Source organism: Dipodomys merriami, unplaced genomic scaffold (genome assembly GCF_024711535.1).
Source record: "Dipodomys merriami isolate MVZ:Mamm:240054 unplaced genomic scaffold, mDipMer1.0.p SCAF_6, whole genome shotgun sequence".
NCBI lineage: Eukaryota > Metazoa > Chordata > Mammalia > Rodentia > Heteromyidae > Dipodomys > Dipodomys merriami.
In genome coordinates, this window is record NW_027206179.1 from 6,622,694 (window position 1) to 6,647,307 (window position 24,614).

The window sequence follows — 24,614 nt, forward strand, 5'->3', positions numbered from 1 at the left end:
GTCCGCCACACTCGGCTCGGCGGGCCGGCGGCGACCTTCCGGGCGCGCAGGCGCGCGGGGCGGAGGCGGGGCTGAGGCGCGCCGCCCGGCCGTGAATAATTTAAAGGGGCCGAGTCCGCAGCGCCGGGCGGAAAGCAAAGCTAGCGGTGTTGGCGCAGGGAGGACCCTGGCTGCAGTCCCTGGGTGAGTCTTGAGTTTCCATCGGCCCGGTGGGGGCGCCCCTTCGGGGCTCGTTAGCCAGCTTCAACTTGCCCCCAAATCTGATTCCCGGTAGGTCCCGACTTTCTGATGCCCCCATCCCCCCACCCCTACCCCTGTTTCTTGCCGGTGTTTCCGCAACGGTAGCCAGGTGCACCGTGGAGAGGAAGGGAAGTAGGCACCTCAGGAATATTCCAGGTAACTATGTCTCAGGGCCGAGTGATTGCGTCTCACTCCCATTAATATCCAGAGATAGCTTTAGCGACACCCTCCCCCAGGCCCTCCCCAGACCCCAGCAAGGTGCCCGGCCAGCCTCAGGTTTCCTCCTTGCTGGTCTCGAGTTCAGGCTCTGTCGGTAACTTTCCAGCGCCCACCTGTAATCCCCGCGTCCCTGGTTACGCCTCTCGGTTTAACTGCGCCCGCGTCGTCGTTACCGAGGCCCGGTGATGCCCAGCCCCGCCGGGGACCCCGGAACTCTACTACTGCGCGGTAGTAAATTATCCAGTTAGCACCTTGCGGGTTCACCTCACCCCAAGGGTCCCATGACCCCTTCCAAGGGATCCCCGGGCGGTACCCCGCGCGTCCCAGCTCCCAGGGGCCGGGCTTGGGTCAGCAGCCAGTTGTCCAGCAAATCACGGGGTCCCCACTTTTCCCGGAGCGGAACATTCCAGTTTTTCGCAGAGAGTAGGAGGGCAAAGCTTAGGGATGAAAGGGGGCAGAGGCCCGGGAGGGGACCCCTGGCCGGAAGGAGCCGGGTCCTGGGAGAACCCGCCCGCGAGCAGCTTTGATTGCCTCGACGGCTTCCCTTTGACCTGGCCTGGGAGGAAGGGAAAGGGAGTCTGGAGAGAGCTCCGAGAGGGGAAATGTCTGGGATCAGGGGACTCTCCTAACCCCCAGGTCCGGGCCAGAAGGTCGACATCCCATCCATCTGCTCCACAGCGCCCCTCTAGCGGCTCCCACCCCACCCCACCCCACCCCACCGCTGGCCGATGGAGAAGCCCGCGGGGCCAAAGGTACCCAGGGGGCGGGGCTTGTGGTTGGAGGCGGGGCTTGCGGTGAGGGGCGAGGCCGGGGTCGAGCAGGCCCTCCCTGAATGACGTCTTGGTGCTGCTTCCTCCTGCAACCTGCTTGCCAGGACTGCGGGCTCTCGGACCTGCTACCCAGCCTGAGGCAACCAATGGAGGCCCCGCTGCAAACCGGAATGGTAAGGACCCATGATGCTTGGGACTACAACTCCCGGCGTGCTCTGCGCTCTCGCACGCTCTCACGGAACTACGTTTCCCGGCGCGCACCACGGGCGGCCCAAGCCGTCGGGGGTGGGGAAAGAGTGGCGTCCCCCCCTCCCCCCCGGGGAGGAGAAGGAGGAGGAGGAGGAGGTGGAGGAGGAGGAGGTAGAGGGGGAAGCCGCACTGGCCCATTCAGCAGATGGGGACACCGAGTCCTGGGCTGATTATGACCTCCTCGGGGGCTGAGGCCCAGGACGTCCCGGCCCTCGAGGAGGGTTCGGCGGGACAGACCTGCGGCGGGCATCCGGTGCCGTTCATCCCGCAGGTGCTGGGCGTGATGATCGGGGCCGGCGTGGCTGTGGTGGTCACCGCGGTGCTGATCCTCCTGGTGGTGCGGAGGCTGCGAGTGCAGAGTGAGGACCCCGAGGGACCCCGGTGGAGGGGAGGAGGCTGAGGGCTGAACATCTGCTGGAACTCAGTATCCCCCCTCGCTCCCCTCTCCCGTCCCCTAGAAACCCCAGCCCCGGAGGGGCCCCGGTACCGGTTCCGGAAGAGGGACAAAGTGCTTTTCTATGGCCGGAAAATTATGCGGAAGGTGAGTCTGGGACCTCCTGTGTTCAGCGCTCCCCACGCCGGCCCTGCCCTTCCTGATTTACATCTCTTTGGTGGACACTTCCCTCTCCCCCTTTTATTGATTACAGCAGGGCTCCCCTTTCTCTCCTTATTGATTCCTCGCTCCACCCCTTAAATCTCCTAGGTGTCACAGTCCACTTCCTCCCTGGTAGACTCCTCCGTCTCCACCACTTCCAGGCCACGAATGAAGAAGAAACTTAAAATGCTCAACATTGCCAAGAAGTAAGGCTGGTATCTGGTGATTCTGGCACTGGGATGGGACTAGGGCGCAGAATCATAACTGGGGGGTGCTCTGAGCCCATGGGCTGGTGTGGAAGCCTTTCCTATCAGAAGGGCATCTCAAGACTTTCTTTTCTCTGAGGAGTTATGTCAGATCTTTCTGATACCAAATATGGCTCCTCTGGGGTCTCTATCTCTTTTAAGGACTCTTATTTCTGTACCACAGGATGATTGTGTGTGTGTGTGTGTGTGTGTGTGTGTGTGTGTGTGTGTGTGTGTGTGTGTGTGTGTGTGTGTATTAGAGCTTGAATTCAGGACCTGATGGTGGACCTGAGCTTTTTCACTCAAAGCTGGCATCTTACCACACTTCGACTTCAAACTTTTTCCTGGTTTATTAGAGATAAGAGTCTCTTGGACTTTTATGTCTGACTGGCTGATTTCAAACCCCAGATCTTAGCCTCCTGAGTAGGATTACAGATATGAGCCACCAGCACCTGGCTTTTTTTTTTTTAATTAAGGCATCTTTATAAAGATAGCCTGCAGCCTGTATCTGGAGATGTTCACATAGAACAAGAACAACTTCCAAGACATGCCCAAGTCAGAGAGAGTCTATCTGAGGAACTTAGTCTGGGACTGAGGCTCCCATGACTAAAATGCACTTTCTGGGGTCTGCCCGTACCTTGGAACTAATGTTGGGGTGTGTCAATACAGCCAGAACATCTGTTTACTAGATTTAGGATGACTGGTGGAGTGCCAGCCTCAGGACTTGCTTTCTTAGTTACCTTTTATTATTATTATTATTATTATTATTATTATTTGCCTGTTGTGGGGCCTGAACTCTGGGCCTGAGCGCTGTCCCTCAGTTCTTCAGCTCAATGTGAGCACCCTACCACTTGAACCACAGAGCTACTTCCAGCTTTTTCTGCTTATGTGGTGCTGAGGAATTGAACCCAGGGCCTCATGCATGCAAGGCAAGCGCTCTATCACTGAGCCACCTTCCCAGCCCTCTTAGTTACCTTTTATCATCACTGTGACCAAGTACCTAACACACAACCTAAGGAGGGAAGGATTTATTTTGACACACACTTTCAAGAGGTGTCCATCTTTCGTGGTAGGAAGGGAGGGCCTGGCAGAGCAGAGCGTTCCCTTTGTGGTAGAGAGAGGAATACAAGAAGGAGCTAGGGCAGATTGAGCCTCCTAGGACATGTCTTCAGTGACTATTTCTTCCATTGAATCCCTGTCTTCTACCTTTCACTATCTCCCAAAAGTGCCATCACATTATGAATCATGATTTATCCATTTATTAGGCCTGAGCTCTTATGGTCTGTAACCATCCCTATTATTAGATGTTTCTTTCCTTTTTTTTTTTTTGTTTCCAAAATTACTGTGGGTTTTTTTTAATTTTGTTTTATAGAAGGTCTACTTTACTTGGACTGTTTAATTTCTTTCTAAATGTGCTGGAAAAAGCTACTTTAAAAAAATGTACAGGGGGCTGGGAAAGTGGCTCAGTGGTAGAGTGCTTGCCTTGCATGCATGAGGCCCTGGGTTCGATTCCTCAGCACCACATAAGAAGAAAAACCTGGAAGTGGTGCTGTGGCTCAAGTGGTAGAGTACTAGCCTTGAGCTGAAGAGCTGAGGGACAGCACCCAGGCCCAGAGTTCAGGCCCCACAACCGACCAAAAAAAAAAAAAATGTACAGGGACTAAGAGTGTGGCTTAGTGGAAGAGTGCTTGCCTAGCATGCATGAAGCCCTGGGTTTGATTTCTCAGTGCCACATAAACAGAAAAAGCCACAGTGGTGTGGTGGTTCAAATGGTAGAATCTCAGGGGCAGTGCTCAGGCCCTGAGTTCAAGCCTCAGGACTGGCAAAAACAAAAACAAACAACAAAAAAACAGTACAGGCCTGAGCCATCAGTGCTTGGCTGCTGAGTATTTCTTAATTCAGTGACTATCATAAGTTTTAATAAATATATTTTGTAAGTGGCCACATGGTAGGATTGGGAAGTTTGGCTCAAATGGTATTAGCAAGCTTCAGGCCTTGAATTCAAACTCCACTACTGCCCTTATCCTACCCTCTGCTACAAAAATGGCAAAGTGGGTATGTGGGGATAGAGGGGCTAGATAGTAAATAATTTAGGCTTTGTAGTCCACATGCATTTCCGGTCTTGACTAGTCAGCTGTGTGGATATAGTACCAGAACCCCTTTACGTGGTATGCAAATGAATGAACATGGCCATGTGCCAGTAAAACTTTATTTACAAAACCAAGTAGCCTGATTTGGATGGTGGGGAGTTTGCTTTGTGTGTTGGAGGTTTGGGGGAATCTTAAGAGTCAGCCTGAGCTCTCCCCTATCCTCACCTACCTTTCCACCAGGATTTTGCGCATCCCAAAGGAGACCCCAACACTACAGCGGAAAGAGCCTCCACCTGCAGTGCTGGAGGCTGACCTGACTGAGGGTGACCTGGCTAACTCCCACCTGCCCTCTGAGGTGCTGTACATGCTCAAGAATGTCCGGTCAGTGTTTTGGGGTATAGGCAGTTTGGGGTGAGGGGGTCTTGCAGAGCTGGAGGGAGAAGGGCTGTTTGGACTCGCATCCCTCTTCTGCCACCCATCCCACAGGGTCCTGGGCCACTTTGAGAAACCTCTCTTCCTGGAGCTGTGCCGGCACATGGTCTTCCAGCGTCTAGGTCAGGGGGACTACGTCTTCCGACCTGGCCAGCCGGATGCCAGCATCTATGTGGTGCAGGACGGGCTCCTGGAGCTTTGCCTACCTGGGCCTGTGAGTGGGCTGTGAGGGGAGAGGCACAGGAGAGGGCCATCCCCTGGGATGTATATTCAGAAGGCACAAGGTTAAGCCAGAAGCCAGTGGCTGACACCCGTAATCCTAGCCACTCAGGACGCTAAGATCTGAGGATTGCAGTTGGAGCCAGCCTGGGCAGGGAAGTCTGGGACTCTTATCTCTTATAGTAAACTAACCACCAACCCCCCCCCCCAAAAAAAATAAAATAAAATAGAAGTGGTCTTGAGCAAAAGAAGGTTGAGGACAGTGCCCAGACCCTGCGTTTAAGCCCTAGGACTGCCAAGAAAAAAAAAAAAAAGGAGTGTGTGATCATTCAGTGGTAACTTCAGAGATAGGCTGAGGTGATCACTAGGGTGGGTGAGGGTGGGGACCAGGGTTATAGACAGAGGGTGGGATGTGGGTTTCCAGGACGAGGCCAGCATGGGTGAATGGCCCCTGTGACTTAGGACGGGAAGGAGTGTGTGGTGAAAGAAGTGGTCCCCGGGGACAGTGTCAACAGCCTTCTAAGCATCCTGGATGTCATCACGGTGAGTGACGGGCGCGTGTGAGGGAGCGAGGGACAGGCTGGAGATGGGGCGCTGAGGTGTGAGGAGGCCCTAGACCCCATCTCTGATTAGCCCCTGACATTGCTGAGGGACCCCATAGCCCTTGACCTTGTCTGCCTCTCCCCCAGGGTCACCAGCACCCCCAGAGGACCGTGTCTGCGCGGGCCGCACGTGACTCCACAGTGCTTCGGCTTCCCGTGGAGGCCTTCTCTGCTGTCTTCACCAAGTACCCCGAGAGCTTGGTGCGGGTGGTGCAGGTCAGCGGTCTTTTCCTCCACCCATGGCAGGGGGCGCGCCACACCCCACCCAGGTCTCCTCCCCACCCATCTCTGCCAGCCAGAGCTCAGCAGGCGCTGGAGCTGCTGTTCCCGTGGGGTGGTTATCAGCTCTGAGCAGCCAGCCCTGGCCCCTTGTCCCAGGTCCGGGATGGCCCCGCCCACCTATCTAGCCCCTCCCCTTGGCAGACCTGCTCATAACCCCGCCCCCTTCCTTGTAGATCATCATGGTGAGGTTACAGCGAGTGACCTTCCTGGCACTGCACAACTACCTGGGTCTGACTAATGAGCTCTTCAGCCACGTGAGTTGGGGGCAGGTGTGGGGGCGCTTAGAGGACCAGGTGGAAACCACCTGGATGTGCCACAAACCGCTCTCTGTCCCTCTACCCCAGGAGATCCAGCCCCTGCGCCTGTTCCCCAGCCCAGGCCTCCCAGCCCGCACCAGCCCTGTGCGTGGCTGCAAGAGGGTGGTTGGCACCTCGGCTTCAGAGGAGCCCAGGGAGACCCCCGGCCGGCCCCCTGACCCCACCGGGGCCCCGCTGCCTGGACCTGCAGGTATCTAGAGTCACCCCCATCTGGCTCCCAGACCGCCAGTCTTGTCCCACTGGAATCCCCAAAGATTGCTGTTCCTAGTCCTCCATCCCCAGGGACTCGGAGTGGACCCCCCCTCCCCTAATCCTAGCTCTGGACCTCCCCCCCCAGGGGAGCCTGTGAAGCCCACATCCCTGGAAGCCCCCCCAGCCCCTCTGCTGAGCCGCTGTATCTCCATGCCAGTGGATATCTCAGGTTTGGAACCTTTTGGGGGCCGGGTATAGGGAAAGGGCCACCCAGCTTCTATGCATTTGAATCTAGGCTCTACCAGGCTTGATTTCTTTTCTTACCTGCAAAATGAGGGGTGCCAGTGGTACTTCCTCGATGGTACTTTTGTGGCGCGTATTTACTGAGTTGGCATCTTCCTGGCTGGATTGTGAAGCATGCAGAGGGAGAATGTGGTCATCGATTGATCATGTCTGCTGTGGTCCAGACCCTGCATGGGGTAGGATTGGTGATTGATTACAGCCGCTGTCCCTCACCTCTTTATTTACTTTGATTATTGACTGAATGGAGCCGGGGCCTCACACAGGCTGAGGCAAGCCGCTGTAGCACTGAGCTGCACCTCTAACTTCATCTTCATTGATTTTATTGTCCCTCTTTGTACCCACAGGCTTGCAGGGTGGCCCCCGCTCTGACTTTGACATGGCCTATGAGCGTGGCCGGATTTCTGTATCACTGCAAGAAGAGGCCTCTGGTGGGCCCCAGACAGCCCCAGCTCGGGTAAGACCCTCAGCCCTCCCCCCTCCAGGGTTGCATCCCCACCTCGACCATGGTGGTATCTCCCGGGGTGGGTGCTTGGGCTGGGGGTGCCCAGCAGATCACAGTCCTTGTCCCCTGCAGACCCCCAGTCAGGAGCCTCGGGAGCAGCCAGCGGGCGCCTGTGAATACAGCTATGGTGAGGACGAAAGCGCCACTGGCAGCTGCCCCTTTGGGCCCTACCAGGGCCGCCAAACCAGCAGCATCTTTGAGGCGGCAAAGCGGGAGTTGGCCAAACTGATGCGGATTGAGGTGGGCAGCGGAGGGGAGGACGGGGGATAGTAAGGAGTGATGGGGGGGAAGGAGGCCTGGCTGCACCCATCTCAACCCCTCTTCCCTCTTAGGACCCCTCCCTTCTCAACAGCCGGGTCTTCCTGCATCACGCCAAAGCGGGCACCATCATCGCTCGACAAGGGGACCAGGTATGTCTGATCTCTGACCCTTGGCCTCTGGGACTAGGCTCCCCTCTTGTTTTTCATGTCATTTCCAACCTCTAACCTGGGTGTCTTCTCATCTTTTTACCCCCACTCTTACCCCCCAAGTCCCTCTGGACACCTAACAACCCTTCACCTCTCACCTCTGAACTTCTCCTGGGGGCTGAAAGTCTACATCTTTCTTACTTGTCCTCTTTCTTTCTGTAGCCTCTATTTTCTTTTTTTTTCTTTTTTCTTTTCTTTTTGGTACTATGGGTTTTGTTCTTTTTTTTTTTTTTTTGGTCCAGTCGTGGGGCCTGAACTCTGGGCCTGGGCGCTGTCCCTCAGCTCTTCAGCTCAAGGCTAGCACTCTACCACTTGAGCCACAGCACCACTTCCGACTTTTTTTTTTCTGCTTATGTGGTGCTGAGGAATGGAACCCAGGGCCTCATGCATGCAAGACAAGCGCTCTACCACTGAGCCACCTTCCCAGCCCGCACTATGGGTTTTGAACTCTGCTGCTTGAGTTGTGCCTTCACACCTTGTAGCTTGTGAGGTGATTATTATTATGTTTGGGGTGTTTTATTTTGTTGGCGGTGGTGGTGTGGGGCTTGAACTCAGGGCCTGGGCCCTGTCCCTGAGCCTCTTTGTGCTCAAGGCTAGTGCTCTACCACTCGAGCCACAGAGCCACTCCGGTTTTGGGGTGGCTAATTGGAGATAAGAGTCTCACAGGGACTTTTCTGCCCAGGCTGGCTTCGAACCACAGATCTCAGCTTCCTGAGTACCTAGGATTACAGTCGTGAGCCACTGGTGCCTGACTATTATTATGTTTTTAGGTAGGGTCTCTCTTTCTTTTTTTTTCTGCCAGTCTAGAGCCTTCTATGTGGCTGGGACTGTAGGCCCATACCCTGTGCCCGGTTTATTGGTTGTGATGGGATGGGGGGGTCTCACAAGCTTTTTGCTGGGGCTGGCCTTGAACCACGCTCCTCCTGATCTTAGGAACATCCTGCTTACAACTCTGGCCTGTGGTAAGATAGGGGTTCCATAAAGAGGAATTATAATCACAACCCTGACTCCATGAGCCACTTTGGGACTCAGAGGCATCCCCAGGAGCATGCCAGACATATCCATCTTCTGCATGTTCCATGTGGGGAAACTGAGGCACCCCCCTTCTCCCGGGAAGCACTGGCCTTAGCCCCACAGTTGGGAGGCAGGGAGTTCAGGTTCTGCAGTGAGCAGAACAGAGTTTAAATCTGGTCTCGGTCACAGCTCCCAGTGTGACTTTGGGCAAAAGATCTAGAAAGTTCTCAGCTTCCTGAGTCTGTGGGATGGAGACAGCGAGTAGAAACACAAACTTCTCAGAGATGCACCAAGGTGACAGTCCTAGGAGAGCTCTAGGGTGACAGCTTAAGTTGGCGGCAGCCCAGACACCCTGAAACCTGGGAGAAGGACCTGGGCAGAGGTGGGGGGCAGTGGGGCACAGTGCACCTGTGGGCCAGCCAGAGTTCTGCTGTCAGAAGGGGGGGCTCCTTTCCAATAGCAAGGCCAGTGAGGCTGTGCCAGCTAGCTGGGCTCGGCCCCTGGGGACAGACTGAGCAGCAAGATCTCATTTTATTTATTTACACATACACACACACACACATATGTATATGTATATATGTATACTTCTTTTCCAGTACTGGGTCTTAAACTGCTTTTGCTCAAGGTTAGCACTCTACCATTTGAGCTACGATGCCACTTCCAGCTTTTTTTTTTTTCTGTTTCTGTGGAGGAATCGAACCCAGGGCTTCATGCATGCTAGGCATGTACTCTACCACTAAGCCACATCCCTAGCCCTCTCGTTATATTTATATAGTATTCCAAAGTGGGAGTTAAGAGTGTAGTTGAGGAGGTGGAAGGGTAGGGATGGTAGGGGAAAAACAAAGGAGGAGGCAACAGTGCTTGATAAGAAATGACTCATTACCTTGCTCATGTAACTGTAACCCCTCTGTACAGTGTTTTCACAATACAAAACTTATTTAAACACACACACACACACACACACACACACACACACACACACACACACACACACACACACACACACACACACACACACACACACACACACACACACACACACACACAGCCAGCCAGAACCTGAAACACTTCTGGTCCAAAGCCTTTTGGATAAGGAAGACTCAAACCTATATTTAACACAGTCATGACTGAACAGGTTTGAGAATTGCTGTTTGATGCATTTTTTTCATTCCCAGTGAGCATCATTAAGATATTCAAGTTTCTGGGGGCTGGGAAGGTGGCTCACTGGTAGAGTGCTTGTCTCGTATGCATGAGGCTCTGTGTTCGATTCCTTAGCACCACATAAGCAGAAAAAAGCCAGAAGTGGCACTGTAGTTCAAGTGGTAGAGCTCTTGCCTTGAGCTGAAGAGCTGAGGGACAGCGCCCAGGCCCAGAGTTCAGGCCCTATGACCGATATTCAAGTTTCTGAGAAGTCCTGCACTAAAACAAGCTTTCTAATCTGAGGACAAATGGCCACCTCATGTTAAAAACTGTGCTCATTTCAATCCCAGCCTGGAATTCTCCATTGTAGAAGGTTTCAGGACGTACGTGTGTGTGTGTGTGTGTGTGTGTGTGTGTGTGTGTGTGTGTGTGTGTGTGTGTGTGTGTGTGTGTGTGTGTGTGTGTGTGTGTGTGTGTGTGTGTGTGTGTGTGTGTGTGTGTGTGTGTGTGTGTGTGTGTGTGTGTGTCTATCTCCTGGAGTCCTCTCCCTTTCTCCCTCATTCCCATTCCCAGCACTATTTTGGCTGTGGAGTTTTAAAATTAGTATTTTATTTTATTTTATTGTCAGTCGTGGGTTGAACTCAGAGCCTGGGTGATGTCCTTGAGCTCTTTTGCTCAAGGCTAGTGCTCTACCACTTTGAGCCACAGCACCACTTCTAGTTCTCTGGTGGTTCATTGGAGGTAAGAGTCTCACAGGGACTTTCTGTCTTGTGATCCTCAGATCTCAGCCTCTGGTGTGAACCACTGGCATCTGGCTATTTTTTATTTTTTGGTGGCAGACAGGTTGAGGTAATGAAAGGAGAATGATCTTTCTGTCTTGAGGAAGTTTCATTTCTTCATTGATGAAGAAACAGAAGGAGGATATGTCTGACTGGTCAGGCTGATAGGAGAAGAGAGATGTCTTAGTCCTGGACCTTGTGCTGCCTGCTGGACCAGAGGCAGGAAAAACCGGCATGGTGTTAGCCTTTGGGACAGGACCAGTAGTTCTGACAGACATGACTCAAAGGATCACACAAATGAAATATAAGAAAGGCTTAATATATGACCTGTTGGCACTACAAAGGCTGGTGTAAACAGGGCAGAGCATCTGAAGATGTGGCCTCCAGCCAAAGAGGAAGGTGGGGGAGCAATTAACTGGGTATAGCTGGAGGAAAAGTCATGCCAGGCAGAGAACAGGTTGTGCAAAGGTCCTGTGGTGAACGTGCTTGCTGCATATGTGTGAGGCCCTGAATTTGATCCCCAGCACTAAAAATAGTCATTTTAGACGTTACATGTTAAAACATGTAATCCACGTGAGTATGGAATGGAATTTTTTTCATCCTCTGATCTGTGGACAGACATTTGTTTTCACCTTTTATTGGGGGGAAGAGAGGGTGTTGTTTGGCTTGAATTCAGGGCTTGGGTGCTGTCCTCAAGGCTAGTACTCTTACCATTTTGAGCCACAACACCACTTCCTGCTTTTTCTGTGGTTAATTGGAGATCAGTCTCATAGACTTTCCTGCCTGGGCTGGCTTTGAACTATGATCCTCAGATCTCAGCCTCCTGTGTAGATAGGATTACAGGTGTGAGCCACTGGTACCCAGCTTATTTCTACCTTTTAGAAATTATGCGTCAGACACAGAATCCAGATTAGATCATTGACTTGCAAATATTTTCTCCCACTGTGTAAGTTGCTGTTGTTGCTGTGATTCTGAAATACAAAATTTTTATTTTTATTTTTTTGTCTCCAGTTTATTGGAGATAAGAATCTCAGGGACTTTCCTGCCCGGACTGGCTTTGAACCATGATCCTCAGATCTCAGCCTTCTGAGTAGCTAGGATTACAGGCGTGAGCCACTGGCACCTGGCTCTGAAGTACAAAATTTTTAATCATGATGAACTCATGCTTGCTAGACAAATGCTCTACCACTTGAGCCATGCCCCCCCCCAGCCCTATTTTGCTTTCAGTTATTGATCAGATCGGGTCTCACACTTTTTTGCCTGGGCTAGTCTTGGACTGTGATCCTCCTAAGCTTGAACCACCATGCCCAGATTGTTGGTAGATGTGTGTGTGGGGGGGGGGGGGGGCTTAACAAACTTTGGGTAGGTTGGCCTAGAACTGTGATCCTCAAGATCTCCACCACTAAAGCTGGGATTACAAGTGTGAGCCACCTTGCAGTGCCTTATTTTTTCATCATAAACCTCCCTATGGGGCACCTTGAGATGAGTTTGGGGAGCACCCGGGGCGCTGCTCCTGTCCTCACATTTGCTCATCACTCCCTCCTGTCATCACAGGATGTGAGCCTGCACTTCGTGCTCTGGGGCTGCCTGCACGTGTACCAGCGCATGATCGACAAGGCAGAGGACGTGTGCCTCTTCGTGTCTCAGCCCGGGGAGCTGGTGGGGCAGCTGGCGGTGCTCACGGGGGAACCCCTCATCTTCACCCTGCGTGCCCAGCGCGACTGCACCTTCCTGCGGATCTCCAAGTCCGACTTCTATGAGTATGACTTGGCCTGGGGCTGGGGTGTGGGGTCTTAGCAGCTGGAGGACCCAGCCCAATTTTGCTCCGCCCCCACCTGCCTCAAGGGCCATTTGAAGCCCTTCTGTTTTACCCCTGATTTCTGGGGAGTCCTGGGCCGATCCCTAGACCATGCACACACACACACACACCCTCTTCTTGGCCTGCAGGATCATGCGTGCTCAGCCCAGCGTGGTGCTGAGCGCGGCGCACACGGTGGCCGCGAGGATGTCGCCATTTGTGCGCCAGATGGACTTCGCCATCGACTGGACGGCAGTGGAAGCCGGACGGGCGCTGTACAGGTGCTGCGCCCCGCCCCCGCCCTCCCCCCTTTCTGCTCCCACGGGTGTGAGACCAGGCCGGCCCTGCTTACCCCCCCTCCACCCTCCACCCCAGGCAGGGCGACCGCTCCGACTGCACCTACATCGTGCTCAACGGGCGCCTGCGCAGTGTCATCCAGAGGGGCAGCGGCAAGAAGGAGCTGGTGGGGGAGTATGGCCGCGGGGACCTCATCGGTGTGGTAAGGGCGGCCGCAGCCAGCCCTCCCCTCCAGCACCCCACTAATGGGCCCCAGTGGGGGACCTGGCCGTGGCTCAGGGCTCCCCCTTCCCTCCTGGAAATCAAATGGATAATGGGCATCCCTATTTTGGGGTGGGGAGGTCCCAGGGTGTGGGAGGTTCCCTCCGCACCCATGCCCGCCCCCCCTTTCTGGGACACCTGCCCCCCCCCCTTGGCCCCGCAGCCTTGTCATGTTCGTGACCCCACAGGTGGAGGCGCTGACCCGTCAGCCGCGGGCCACCACGGTGCACGCCGTGCGGGACACGGAGCTGGCCAAGCTCCCCGAGGGCACCCTGGGCCACATCAAGCGGCGGTACCCGCAGGTGCGTCCCTGCGGGAGGGCAGCTGCCAGCGCCCGGGGGCGGGGCCGGGCGGACGGGGCTCCTGGGGGCCGGGCCTCCCCTGCTGGAGGTGGTAGAAAACGCGGGAGCACTTGCTCCTCCTCCTGACTGGCCCGCTGGGCTCCACTGTCTCCAGGTTGTGACCCGCCTCATCCACTTGCTGAGCCAGAAAATTCTCGGGAACCTGCAGCAGCTGCAAGGACCTTTCCCAGGTTGGGGGGCGGGGGGGGGGGAGGGAAGGGGGAACGGCTGCCGAGGGGCATGCTGGGGGGTGTAGTCCCTCACCCAGCGCTGGCGCAGAAGGGAAATTCTGTCCACCGTCATGCTGGGGAATGGAGTCCAGCATAAGTTTTGCCAGTGCTGGGACCAGTGTAGAAGTAGGGTCCGAAGAGCATGCTGGGGGATGGAGTTCAGGTTCCTGTGCACTCTGGGAAATGGAGTCCTGGCAACCAAGGACACTTGTTGAAGGCTCTCTGGTGTTGACCTTGCTGGGTGAAGGCATCTTTAAGCTGAGTGCTTGATTCCCCTGTCAGGACCTGTTGGATAGAATTCACTCCTGCATACATAGGAAGGTGTCAGATTAATATGTGATGGCATCTGGCATCCGCGGATGGAGGACAGGGCTCATGCCACATTGCCAAATGGCTTCTAAAGTTACCCAAGTGCCAAGAGGTGTGGTTCCTTGTCCCAGACAGTGGCTTCTGTGACCTCAACACAATCAGCCACAATCCAAGGCATGCTGAAATGTAGGCCAAAGGTTCTACATGTGGGTGACCCACTACCCCCTTCGCAGGGTTGTGGTGGCAGGAAAAATGCAACTTGTAAAATACGCAGAAAAAGTAGCACTGTTATGCGGTGTAGGTAGCAGAGGGAGGCTTCCCAAGGACAGAGCTGAGACTTGACATGTGAGATGGGGTTAGATTTAAGAACTAGGAAAGTCCAAAATGGGGGGTGTGGTGATTTTGAACCATCACCAGGAGGAAACTGAGAGGGATGGCTGGAGTAAGAGTCCAGAATTTGAGGGATTTTTGTTTGTTTGTTTGGTTGGTTTTTTGGGGGGTGGGTTTGGGGCTTGAACTCTGGGCCTGGGCACTGTCCCTCAGCTCTTCAGCTCAAGGCCAGCGCTCTACCACTTGAGCCACAGTGCCACTTCTGGCTTTCTGATGGCTTACTGGAGATAAGAGTCTCATGGACTTTTCCTGCCCAGGCTGGCTTTGAACCATGATCCTTAGATCTCAGCCTCCTGAATAGCTAGGATTAACAGGTGTGAGCACTGGCGCCTGGCTCATTTGACGTTCTTAAGGCAGTCATAGAGGAGGGGAATCCGACCACCAAGAAATCAAGAGATGAGGCTGCTTCCTTGGTGTAGGCTATTGGCCAGGGTCCTAGGATAGAGTAAGTGGGCCAAAAGTATGTTTTTTTCTGGTCTAGTCTTGGGTTGGGATAAAGGAACCCAAGCCAGAGTAGGGTTGGGGTTACCAGTGAGGCTGCAGATACAGTGAATGTAACTGTTGCAAAGTTGCATAATGAGCCCCACTGAGATTAGGGCCAGCAAAGGAGACTAGATGGCCATGTTTTAATCAGCGGTCAGGCTGTAGGTTAGGATCAAGTTGCAAGGTTAGAGAAGGAAGAGGAAGATGAAAATGAGGAAAAGACAGATGACACAGGCTACACAGCATATTTCTCCATTGGGATCTCAGCAGGCTCAGGGCTAGGTGTCCTGCCCCACTCGGAACTCACCAACCCAGCCAGCAACCTGTCCACGGTGGCAGTCCTGCCCGTGTGTGCAGAGGTGCCCATGATGGCCTTCACACTGGAGCTGCAGCATGCCCTTCAAGCCATTGGTCAGTGGGGGCAAGGGGCATGGTGAGGGCAGGCCCTGGGGATGCTGGGGCAGGGTGTGTATTTGTAAAACCATTGGTTAGTGGGTGGGCATACTTGGTGGATGGGAGGGTGGGGAAATGTAATAGGGTCCCAGGGTTTAGGGATGAGTAGTGGGGTATTCTGTTTGGAGAGAGGCCCTCAGCTCTAACTTCCCTCCCTCGTCTTCCCTAGGTCCCACACTCCTCCTCAACAGTGACATCATCCGGGCACGCTTGGGAGCCTCTGCACTAGATAGGTGTGTGGGGGCTTCGGATGGGAGCAAGACAGGGCATGGGGTATGTTGAGGCCTCTGATCCTTTTAGCCAGGTAAATGCTAGGTGCCCCACAGTGCGGTGAATTGGCAGACAGTGGGTGAAGCTCTCCCTGTAAGACGTGCACTTCCCTTGAGTGTGTCCAAGATGCTCCCAGAAATGGAACTCTGTGGGGTACACCACCCCAGACCAGCCCCCAAAGTGACCAGCTCCTCCATCCCACCCAGCATCCAAGAGTTCCGGCTGTCAGGGTGGCTGGCCCAGCAGGAGGACGCGCACCGCATAGTGCTCTACCAAACCGACGCATCGCTCACGCCCTGGACCGTGCGCTGCCTGCGCCAGGCCGACTGCATCCTCATTGTAGGCCTGGGTGACCAGGAGCCTACCCTTGGCCAGGTTCGGAGGTCCTATTCAGTGATTCCCCCACGCCGGGACCCCCTCCCCCTGCCCTACCGTGCCTGCATCAGGACTCATGCACCTGTACCCGAAGTGTGTGGGAGGGGGAGGGATGGGCGAGGCCTTGACCCCCACTCTCCACCCTCCAGCTGGAGCAGATGCTGGAGAACACAGCCGTGCGCGCCCTCAAGCAGCTGGTCCTCCTGCACCGGGAGGAGGGCCCGGGCCCGGCACGCACCGTTGAGTGGCTCAACATGCGCAGCTGGTGCTCGGGGCACCTGCACCTGCGCTGCCCGCGCCGCCTCTTCTCGCGCCGCAGCCCAGCCAAACTGGTGAGACTGGACCGCCCCCCCTCGCCCCGCCCCGCCCAGGAGAACCTCCCACTTCCTGGGGGCGGAGCCGGGAGTGGGCGGCGAGGGGGGGCCCCCCCCATGTGGTTGGGGTATCCACAGCCGACCCCCAGCCTTACGGATCGCCGTTCTTACCCCAGCACGAGCTCTACGAGAAGGTTTTCTCCAAGCGCGCCGACCGGCACAGCGACTTCTCCCGCCTGGCGCGGGTGCTCACGGGAAACACGATCGCCTTGGTGCTGGGCGGGGGCGGGGCCAGGTGAGGGGCGGGGCCTGGATGCCGCGCTGGGCGTGGTCAGCTAGGGCGGAGCTTTCTTCGTTGGGAGGCTGTCCCGGGGGCGGAGCCTGGGTGCCGGGGGTGGAGCTTTCTGTCAGACTCCAGCCGTGGAGGCTGGTGGCTGGTTCTTAGGTGTCAGTAGGGGAGCTCCTGGGACTGGGCTTGGCCCATCCCCTTGTGGTCACTGGGCTCCCTCCATCCCGCAGGGGCTGCTCGCATATCGGGGTGCTGAAGGCACTAGAGGAGGCAGGTGTGCCAGTCGACCTCGTGGGTGGCACATCCATCGGCTCCTTCATAGGGGCCCTCTACGCCGAGGAGCGCAGTGCCAGCCGCACCAAGCAGCGGGCCCGCGAATGGGCCAAGGTGTGTGTTGGGGAGGTCGGGGGTTGCAGTACCCTAATAGTGCTGGGAGACCTGATCTGAGATGGGGGGGGCCCCAGGATCTGCCTGGACCCCTGTAGATATAATACTTTTGGGATTTGGATGTTTCTCTGCCATCTCCCCACCAGTGACCCTAGTCCCCACCCCCAGCTAGAGCAATCAAGAACCCCAGCCACCACTTTCTGAGTGGGCCTGGAAGGCTAACCACCATCTACGGTCCGCCCTCTAGACTCACAAACACTCCATGATCCCAGGTGATTCCCGTTTGACCCCAGCTGGCCCTATACCCTTAGGGCATGACCTCGGTAATGGAGCCAGTGTTGGATCTCACCTACCCTGTTACCTCCATGTTCACTGGCTCGGCCTTTAACCGAAGCATCCACCGTGTCTTTCAAGATAAGCAGATTGAGGTATGGTCTGCCTACACCCATCCCCACCCCCACCTTGCCTGCTTCAATCCACAGTGGCTCCCAGCCTCCCCTCCTGTGCGTCCCTGTCCTTGCAGGACCTGTGGCTGCCATACTTCAATGTGACCACAGACATCACTGCTTCAGCCATGCGCGTCCACAAAGATGGTGGGTGCCACCATCCTGCTTGGCCCAGCTACATCAGCTGTGCTCACATGGGGAGGGACTGTGGGGAGGGGGCAGCTGAGCCACTGGGACCTGGTTAACACAAGTGACTGGCCACCGACCACTAACCATCACCTGCTAATGTCCCAGAGGCCCCAGGTATGTCCTAGCTGAAGGGTGGGGAGCCTGGAGGGTCATCGGGCGCCTCACCCCCTCCGCCTACCGACGTCCCCACAGGCTGTATGTGGCGTTACGTCCGGGCCAGCTCCTCCTATTGTCCCTACCTGCCCCCTCTCTGCGACCCCAAGGATGGGCACCTGCTGGTGGACGGGTGCTACGTTAACAACGTACCAGGTCTGGCTAGGCCTCTTAAGTGTGTCTGAGCGTGTCTGTGTGTGTGTCTTGTCTGTATATCCCACCGGGCAGGCTCTCTGTGGCGGTATGTGCGTGCCAGCATGACACTCTCAGGCTATCTGCCCCCGCTCTGCGACCCAAAGGATGGGCACCTGCTCATGGATGGCGGCTACATCAACAACCTGCCAGGCAAGTGGCTGACTCACGCACCGCGCATGCATTGCTCACGTGTGTCACTGGGCTCCCATACACACCGCCATTGCACACGCAAGCCCAGGCAGCCAGGCTCAGGCAAGGGAGCAGGTGCACAACCTGTGCAATGGTACAGGTGTGTGCATGTGGTGGGAAAGTAGAACATGTGCACACATGTGCACACAGACACAAACACGTGCATTGGAGAGATGTCATCTATCCACATGCCAGTCTGTTCATACCTGTCCTGCACACTCTGTACACGTGCACCCATGCCCACATGCACATGGAACTGGTGCCTGTGTGACCAGGTTAGGCTTTCACAGTGCAGCAGAGAGGCAGGCGAGTGTTCACAACTGCACAGCAGGAGCAAGTAGTTCATAGCTGTCAATCCAGCTTATGCAGGAGGCTGAGATCTGGGGATCAAGGTTCAAGGCCAATCCAGGCAGAAAAGGCCATGAGACTCCCTAATTAACCAGCAAAAAGCTCAAGCTTGGAGGCTTGGCTCAAACAGTAAGAGTGCTAGCCTTGTATAAGCAGAGTAAGCTCAAGTTCCTGAGTTCAAATCCCAGTAGCAACCAAAAGTGTTCACAATCCCAGAAGTGAGCATACAGATGTGTAAGCTTCACACAGAGACACACACACACACACGCACAGAGTCCCGTAGATCAGGAGTTGACAAACAATGGCCCTCAATTTTGAATTAAAAAATAAAGTTTTAGAGCTAGGTACTGGTGGCTCACACCTGTAATCCTAGCTAGTCAGTAGGCTAAGATCTGAGGATAACAGTTCAGAACCAGCCCTGGCAGAAAAGTCCCTGTGAAACTTTTTTTTTTTTTTTTGCATTGGTTGTGGGGCCTGAACTCTGGGCCTAGGTGCTGTCCCTCAGCTCTTAAGCTCAAGGCTAGCATTCTACCGCTTGAGCCACAGCGCCACTTCTGGCTTTTTCTGCTGATATGGTGCTGAGGAATCGAACCCAGGGCCTCAAGCATGCAAAACAACCACTCTACCACAGAGCCACCATCCCAACCCCCCTGTGAAACTTTTTTTTTTTTGGGGGGGGGGGTCCGGTCATGGGGCCTGAACTCTCGGCCTGGGCGCTGTCCTCAGTTCTTCTGCTCAAGGCTAGCGCTCTACCACTTGAGCCACAGCGCCACTTCCGGCTTTTTTTTTTCTTGCTTATGTGGTGCTGAGGAATCAAACCCAGGGCCTCATGCATGCAAGGCCAGCGCTCTACCACTGAGCCACCTTCCCAGCCCCCCCTGTGAAACTTTTATTTCCAATTAATCAGCAGAAAACTGGAAGTGATGATGTGGCTCAAGTGGTAGAGTGCTAGCCTTGGGCAAAAATTACTCAGGGACAGTCCCCAGGCCCTGAGTTCAAGCCCCACTGCTGGCAAAAAAAAAAAAGTTTTATTGAGGCAATCATACCCAGTCTTTCAACCTGTTATTGGGGCTACAGTGGCAGAGCGTAGTATCGTGGCCCACAAAGTTGGGATGCTTTTCTCTTTGCCATGCCATGTACATGAGCAGGTGTGTACACCTACCTACAGGTGGATGGCACACTTGGGCACATAAGAAATACAGGTAGGGAAGTGGCGCTGTAGCTCAAGTGGTAGAGCGCTCTCCTTGAGCTGAAGAGCTGAGGGACAGCGCCCAGGCCCAGAGTTCAAGCCCCATGACCGACAAAAAAAAAAAAAAAGAAAGAAATACAGGTAGATGTCACACAGAAACCCAGCCACCCCCACCCCCCACCCCCAGATATCCCAGCCTGTTCCCACACAAGGTCTGGGCATGTGTCCCAGGAAACAAGCAAGCTCACACAGGATATGTGCCAAGTCGAATACAGACCTGCAGGCCCCTGTCTCTGTGCCCCGGGTCCCTTTTGGGGACCCTTCCAATGTGGGGTACACACATTGCCAGCACAGGTCTCCAGGCAAGCCACCATGCTCACTGGGCCATCACCCTTTCTTCTTCCCTCGGCCTCATTTGCATTGGTCTCTTCACTTTTGCATAACCGCATGACATTTGCATACTGTGAGCTGTGGGACTGGGTTGATTATCCCTGCCTGGGGCCTCCCCTCTGGGAGCAGCCCTCTGACCCCTTGGCCCCACAGCGGACATCGCCCGCAGTATGGGTGCCAAAACGGTTATCGCCATCGACGTGGGGAGCCAGGATGAGACGGACCTCAGCACCTACGGGGACAGCCTGTCTGGCTGGTGGCTGCTGTGGAAGAGGCTGAACCCTTGGGCAGACAAAGTGAAGGTCCCAGACATGGCCGAGATCCAGTCCCGGCTGGCTTACGTGTCCTGTGTAAGGCAGCTGGAAGTGGTCAAGTCCAGCTCCTACTGCGAGTACCTGCGCCCACCCATCGACTGCTTCAAGACCATGGACTTCGGGAAGTTCGACCAGATTTATGTGAGCAGCTGGGGTAGATGCGGTGCCGGCCTGGTGGGCTGGCAAAGTTTTGTTTTGTAAACCCCAGAGGAGTGTGAGATGGAGGGTTTTAGGGCTCCATCTTCAACCTGTGGGAAGTGATCAGTGATTGATCAGTGATGTCTGCACCGCGCATAGCAGATGTAGTGGTGGTGTGAGCTTTGTGTTTAAGCTTATTACGTGAAACACCCAGTAGTTATTTCCAGTGCCAGTTTCTGTCCAGGTAGGAGTGAGAGCAGTGATTAGTTAGTTAATGTCTGCTACAGATCTGAGAGAGGAGGGTAGATGGGTTTTCATCCTGTCCACTGGCCCTGAAAAATGTTTCATGGTTCTCACCAGCTGAAGTTGACCATTATCTGCTGCCCAGAGGCACATGTAAAATTGTCTGATGTCCTTTCTGAGATGACAGAGAAAGTGTGCTGTGATGGATTAGTGATGCCTACTGTGGACCTGAGACTGTACCATATCCCCATGTGTTCCACATATCTGCAAACCTTAAAAATAATTTCACACACCACCAGCAGATGTGTCATTTGGGACCTGGTATTGAGGGGTTGAGTGGGAAAGGAGGTGGAGGCATTGGTTGGTAATGTCTGGCAGGGGTACAGATAGATATTTGCATAAGTGTGCTATGTATGGCTCACTCAGAAATAGATTTAATCTCAAATGTCTCTTCTGCCAGGGTGTCAGGCACTTGAGGGTTCAGAGAATAGGCAGAGTGAGTAGTGGTGGCCAGAAGGGGGCTCAGGCATGGCCCCAACACCCTTCCCTTCTTGTAGGACGTGGGCTACCAGTACGGGAAGGCTGTGTTTGGAGGCTGGACCCGGGGCGATGTCATTGAGAAGATGCTCACAGACCGGCGGTCTACAGACCTTAATGAGAGCCGTCGAGCAGATGTAAGCCTGCGGTGTTTTTTGGGTTAGGGACACTCCAGACATTCCAGGACCCCCACAGACCTTGCTCATCCCTGTCCCCCAACCTCAGATGACCTGATACATCTCTGGGGTCCCCTGAGGTGGCCGTTTCAAGATCTCCTCTGAGTCCAGCACCCCCAACCCTGCCCCTCCCCTCAGGTTCTGGCATTCCCCAGCTCTGGCTTTACCGACTTGGCGGAGATCGTATCCCGGATCGAACCCCCCACAACCTACGTCTCCGATGGCTGTGCGGATGGTGAGGGCCAAGGGGGCACCCCTGGAGGAGTAGGGGGAGCTGGGCCTGGAGATATCTGGGGACCTCAGACCAGCCTGGGTCCCCTCAACCTGAGCCCTACTCACCATCCCAAGGGGAAGAATCCGACTGCCTGACAGAGTATGAGGAAGAGGCGGGCCCCGACTGCTCGAGGGATGAGGGGGGCTCCCCCGAGGGCGCTAGCCCCAGCACAGCCTCGGAGGTGGTAAGAGCTGACACCCCAGCGTCCCCCCTCCCGGGGGCCCTGGCAGGTCTGTGTGTGGTGGGAGGGCTGTCTGGGGTCTCGCGTGGGGTGTGCTGGATGATGCCCCAGAAGGGTCCTGTGGCAGCCGCAGGTGCGTGGATGTCCCCAGGCTGGGCAGCGGGTCTTGGCTGTGAAGCCCTGTGGGCTTCTAAAGGGACATCGGTGCAGCCACAAGAGGTTTGCTTCTCATAGGGCAGGGCTGGGTGGGAGGCTGAAGTTTTCTGGTTGATTAGGAGGTAGTGTCAGGGGGTGTCTGTGGGCATGTCTCACCCTGGTGACGCACATAGCCTGTTCTCTCTCCCCCCTCCCCACCTCACCCCCCACCAGGAGGAGGAGAAGTGTCCCCTCCGGCACCGGCGCCGGCCTCCCCCCGAGCCTCCAGGCTCGGCTGCAGACACCTAAGGATGTCCCTAGGACACCCCCCCGCTGGGCCCTTGCTGGGCTGGGGTGGCCCGTGGAGGGAGGGAGCTCCCCTCAACCTGCTGCTAATGCCTGATGCTCCCTGGGTGTCCTCAGCACCCAGGGCCTCACACACACTGGACCGAACCGCCCGCCCCAGCCCCGGGGCGGCGCCACTGCACTGATCACCCATTGTCCCATTGTCACCTACCCAATAAACTCATGTCTTAGAAGCAGCCTGGTGGTGTCCTTGGTTCTGGATCCCCTCCCAACCCTACCTTCCACCCCACACTTGGCCTCCTCAGCCCTACTGTGTGCAGAGACCGTGGACGTGCACCCAGTCAGTCTCCAAGGATAAATCACATCCAGACATAGGCTAAAGAACTTATTTCTCACTGGGCACTGGTAGCTCACTCCTCTAATCTTAGGTACTCAAGAAGCTGAGATCTAGCTGGGTGCTGGTGGCTCATGCCTGTAATACTAGCTACTCAGGAGCTTGAGATCTGAGAATCATGGTTCAAAGCCAGCCCGGGCAGGAAAGTCCATGAGACTCTTATCTCCAATAAACCACTAGAAAACCAGAAGTGGAGCTATGGCTCAAGTGGTGAAGCGCTCACCTTGAGCTAAAGAGAGCAAGGACAGTGCCCAAGCCCAGAGTTCAAGCCCCAGTACTGACCAAAAAAAAAAAAAAATGTACAAAAGAGAAGCTGAGATCTAAGAATCATGATTTGAAGCCACCCTGGGCAGGAAAAATCCATGAGACTCTTCATCTCCAATGAAGCAGCAAAAAGCTGGAAGTAGAGCTGTGACTCAAGTGGTAGAGTACCGGCCTACCACTTGAGTAAAAAAAACTGGAAAGCCAGACACCAGTGGCTCCAGCCTGTCATCCTAGCTACTCAGGAGGCTGAGATCTGAGGATTACAGTTCAAAGCTTGCCTAGGTAGGAAAGTCCGTGAGACTCATCTCCAATTAACCACCAGAAAACCGGAAGTGGTGCTGTGGCTCAAGTGGTAGAGTGCTCACCTTGAGCTGAAAAGCTCAGGGACAGTGCCCAGGCCCTGAGTTCAAGCCCCAGTACCAACACACACACACAGAGTTTCTCTTGGTTTCTATCCTTTTCTCCTGTGTGCCCAGCTGAGCTGACAGGGAGCGGTCTCTGCTTTGCTCTGAGCTCTGACCCCTGCACTTGGAGGTGTTGGTGAATAGCTTAGACTGAACCAGGTGGACTGGGGGTCAATGCCAGCTGGGCTTCTCCTGGTGATCACAGGCTGGTGACTGAAGGTCTCTGAGCTCTGGTGGCTTCACCTGGCCATCGGACTGGGCCTGAACCTAGATTGGAAGCCTGGGAAGGGACTAGATCTGTGTGTGTGTGTATGTCTCATGAAATATATATATATACATACATACATATATATAAAGTTTATCATTGTAATCGTGTGTGTGTGTGTGTGTGTGTGTGTGTGTTGTACTAGGGGTTGAACTCAGAGCCTTTCAATCTTACACAACTTTTTTTTTTTTTTTTTTTTTTTTGCCATTTATGGGGTTTGAACAGGGCCTGGGCACTGTCCTTGAGCTTCTTTTTGCTCAAGGCTAGCACCCTACCACTTTGGTTTGGTACCATCTCTGGTTTTTGAGTGCTTCGTTGGAAATTAGAGTCTTGTGGGAACTTTTTTTTGCCTGGCTGGCTTGCTTTGAACTGTGAGCCTCAGATCTCAGCCTCCTGAATAGCTAGGATTACAGTGTGAGCCATTGTGTATGGCCATCAGCACCATGGACAGCAAAGATGCAATCCACGGTAGTATCAGCCCCTCTCCCACCTTCCCCCAGCTGCTCCCTCCAAGCCCCCAACATTCCTGCCTCCCTTCAGATCCTTGGGATTTATTTTTTTGTTGCTTATTTGTGCATTTGGTGGGGCTCAAACTCAGGGCCTTTCAATTTTGTTGGCTCTTTTCTGCTCAAGGCCAGCCCCCTACCTCTTGAGCCACAGCTCTCCTTCCAGATATTTCAAGAGTTTCATGGACTTTTGGAACCCCAATTCTCAGAGGTCAGCCTCCTGAGTCACTAGAATTACAAAGGCAAGCCAACCAGGGCCTGGAATTCTTACTACGTTGACAAATTATTTTAACAATGTAAATGCTTCATTTCACATGAGCCCACTTGGGGCAGCAGCTCCTTCCTGGAAAGTTTCTGGACACTGGAAAGACACCGAAATCCTCTGGGTCAGAAATGACACATTTCTGCCCACAGTTGCTTTTATTGGCCAGGACGAATCACATGGCCTGGCCCACTCACCAGGTGCATGCTATCTGCCCTTCCACGAGCCAGCCAAGGCTCCTTGGGGAAATACGGCGAATATT

At 54.7% G+C, this 24,614-nt stretch overlaps 1 protein-coding gene across 10 annotated transcripts; it reads left to right on the forward strand.

The window, feature by feature from the left end:
- Window positions 1-117: 117 nt before the first annotated feature.
- Window positions 118-22,493, forward strand: Pnpla6 (patatin like phospholipase domain containing 6). Of its 10 annotated transcripts, none has more exons than XM_070002377.1 (37): window positions 118-183; window positions 275-396; window positions 566-687; window positions 1,096-1,211; window positions 1,334-1,402; window positions 1,750-1,837; window positions 1,937-2,019; window positions 2,182-2,279; window positions 4,649-4,789; window positions 4,895-5,054; window positions 5,522-5,602; window positions 5,749-5,877; window positions 6,117-6,197; window positions 6,288-6,450; window positions 6,598-6,681; window positions 7,100-7,209; window positions 7,330-7,497; window positions 7,590-7,667; window positions 12,212-12,417; window positions 12,605-12,736; window positions 12,831-12,954; window positions 13,202-13,315; window positions 13,470-13,545; window positions 15,037-15,177; window positions 15,389-15,452; window positions 15,696-15,864; window positions 16,014-16,196; window positions 16,355-16,473; window positions 16,698-16,854; window positions 17,166-17,282; window positions 17,378-17,447; window positions 17,682-17,798; window positions 20,107-20,408; window positions 21,206-21,322; window positions 21,500-21,596; window positions 21,710-21,819; window positions 22,186-22,493. In XM_070002377.1, the coding sequence occupies exons 4-37, from the start codon at window positions 1,188-1,190 to the stop codon at window positions 22,258-22,260; spliced, it is 4,047 nt and encodes a 1,348-aa protein (XP_069858478.1). In that variant the 5' UTR covers window positions 118-183; window positions 275-396; window positions 566-687; window positions 1,096-1,187; the 3' UTR covers window positions 22,261-22,493. The 10 variants fall into 10 exon arrangements, with proteins under 10 accessions (XP_069858478.1, XP_069858476.1, XP_069858470.1 ...); XM_070002375.1 differs by lacking the exon at window positions 17,682-17,798 and adding an exon at window positions 17,871-17,987 and having other exon boundaries at window positions 120-183; XM_070002369.1 differs by lacking the exon at window positions 17,682-17,798 and adding an exon at window positions 17,871-17,987 and having other exon boundaries at window positions 121-183; window positions 15,034-15,177.
- Window positions 22,494-24,614: the final 2,121 nt, after the last annotated feature.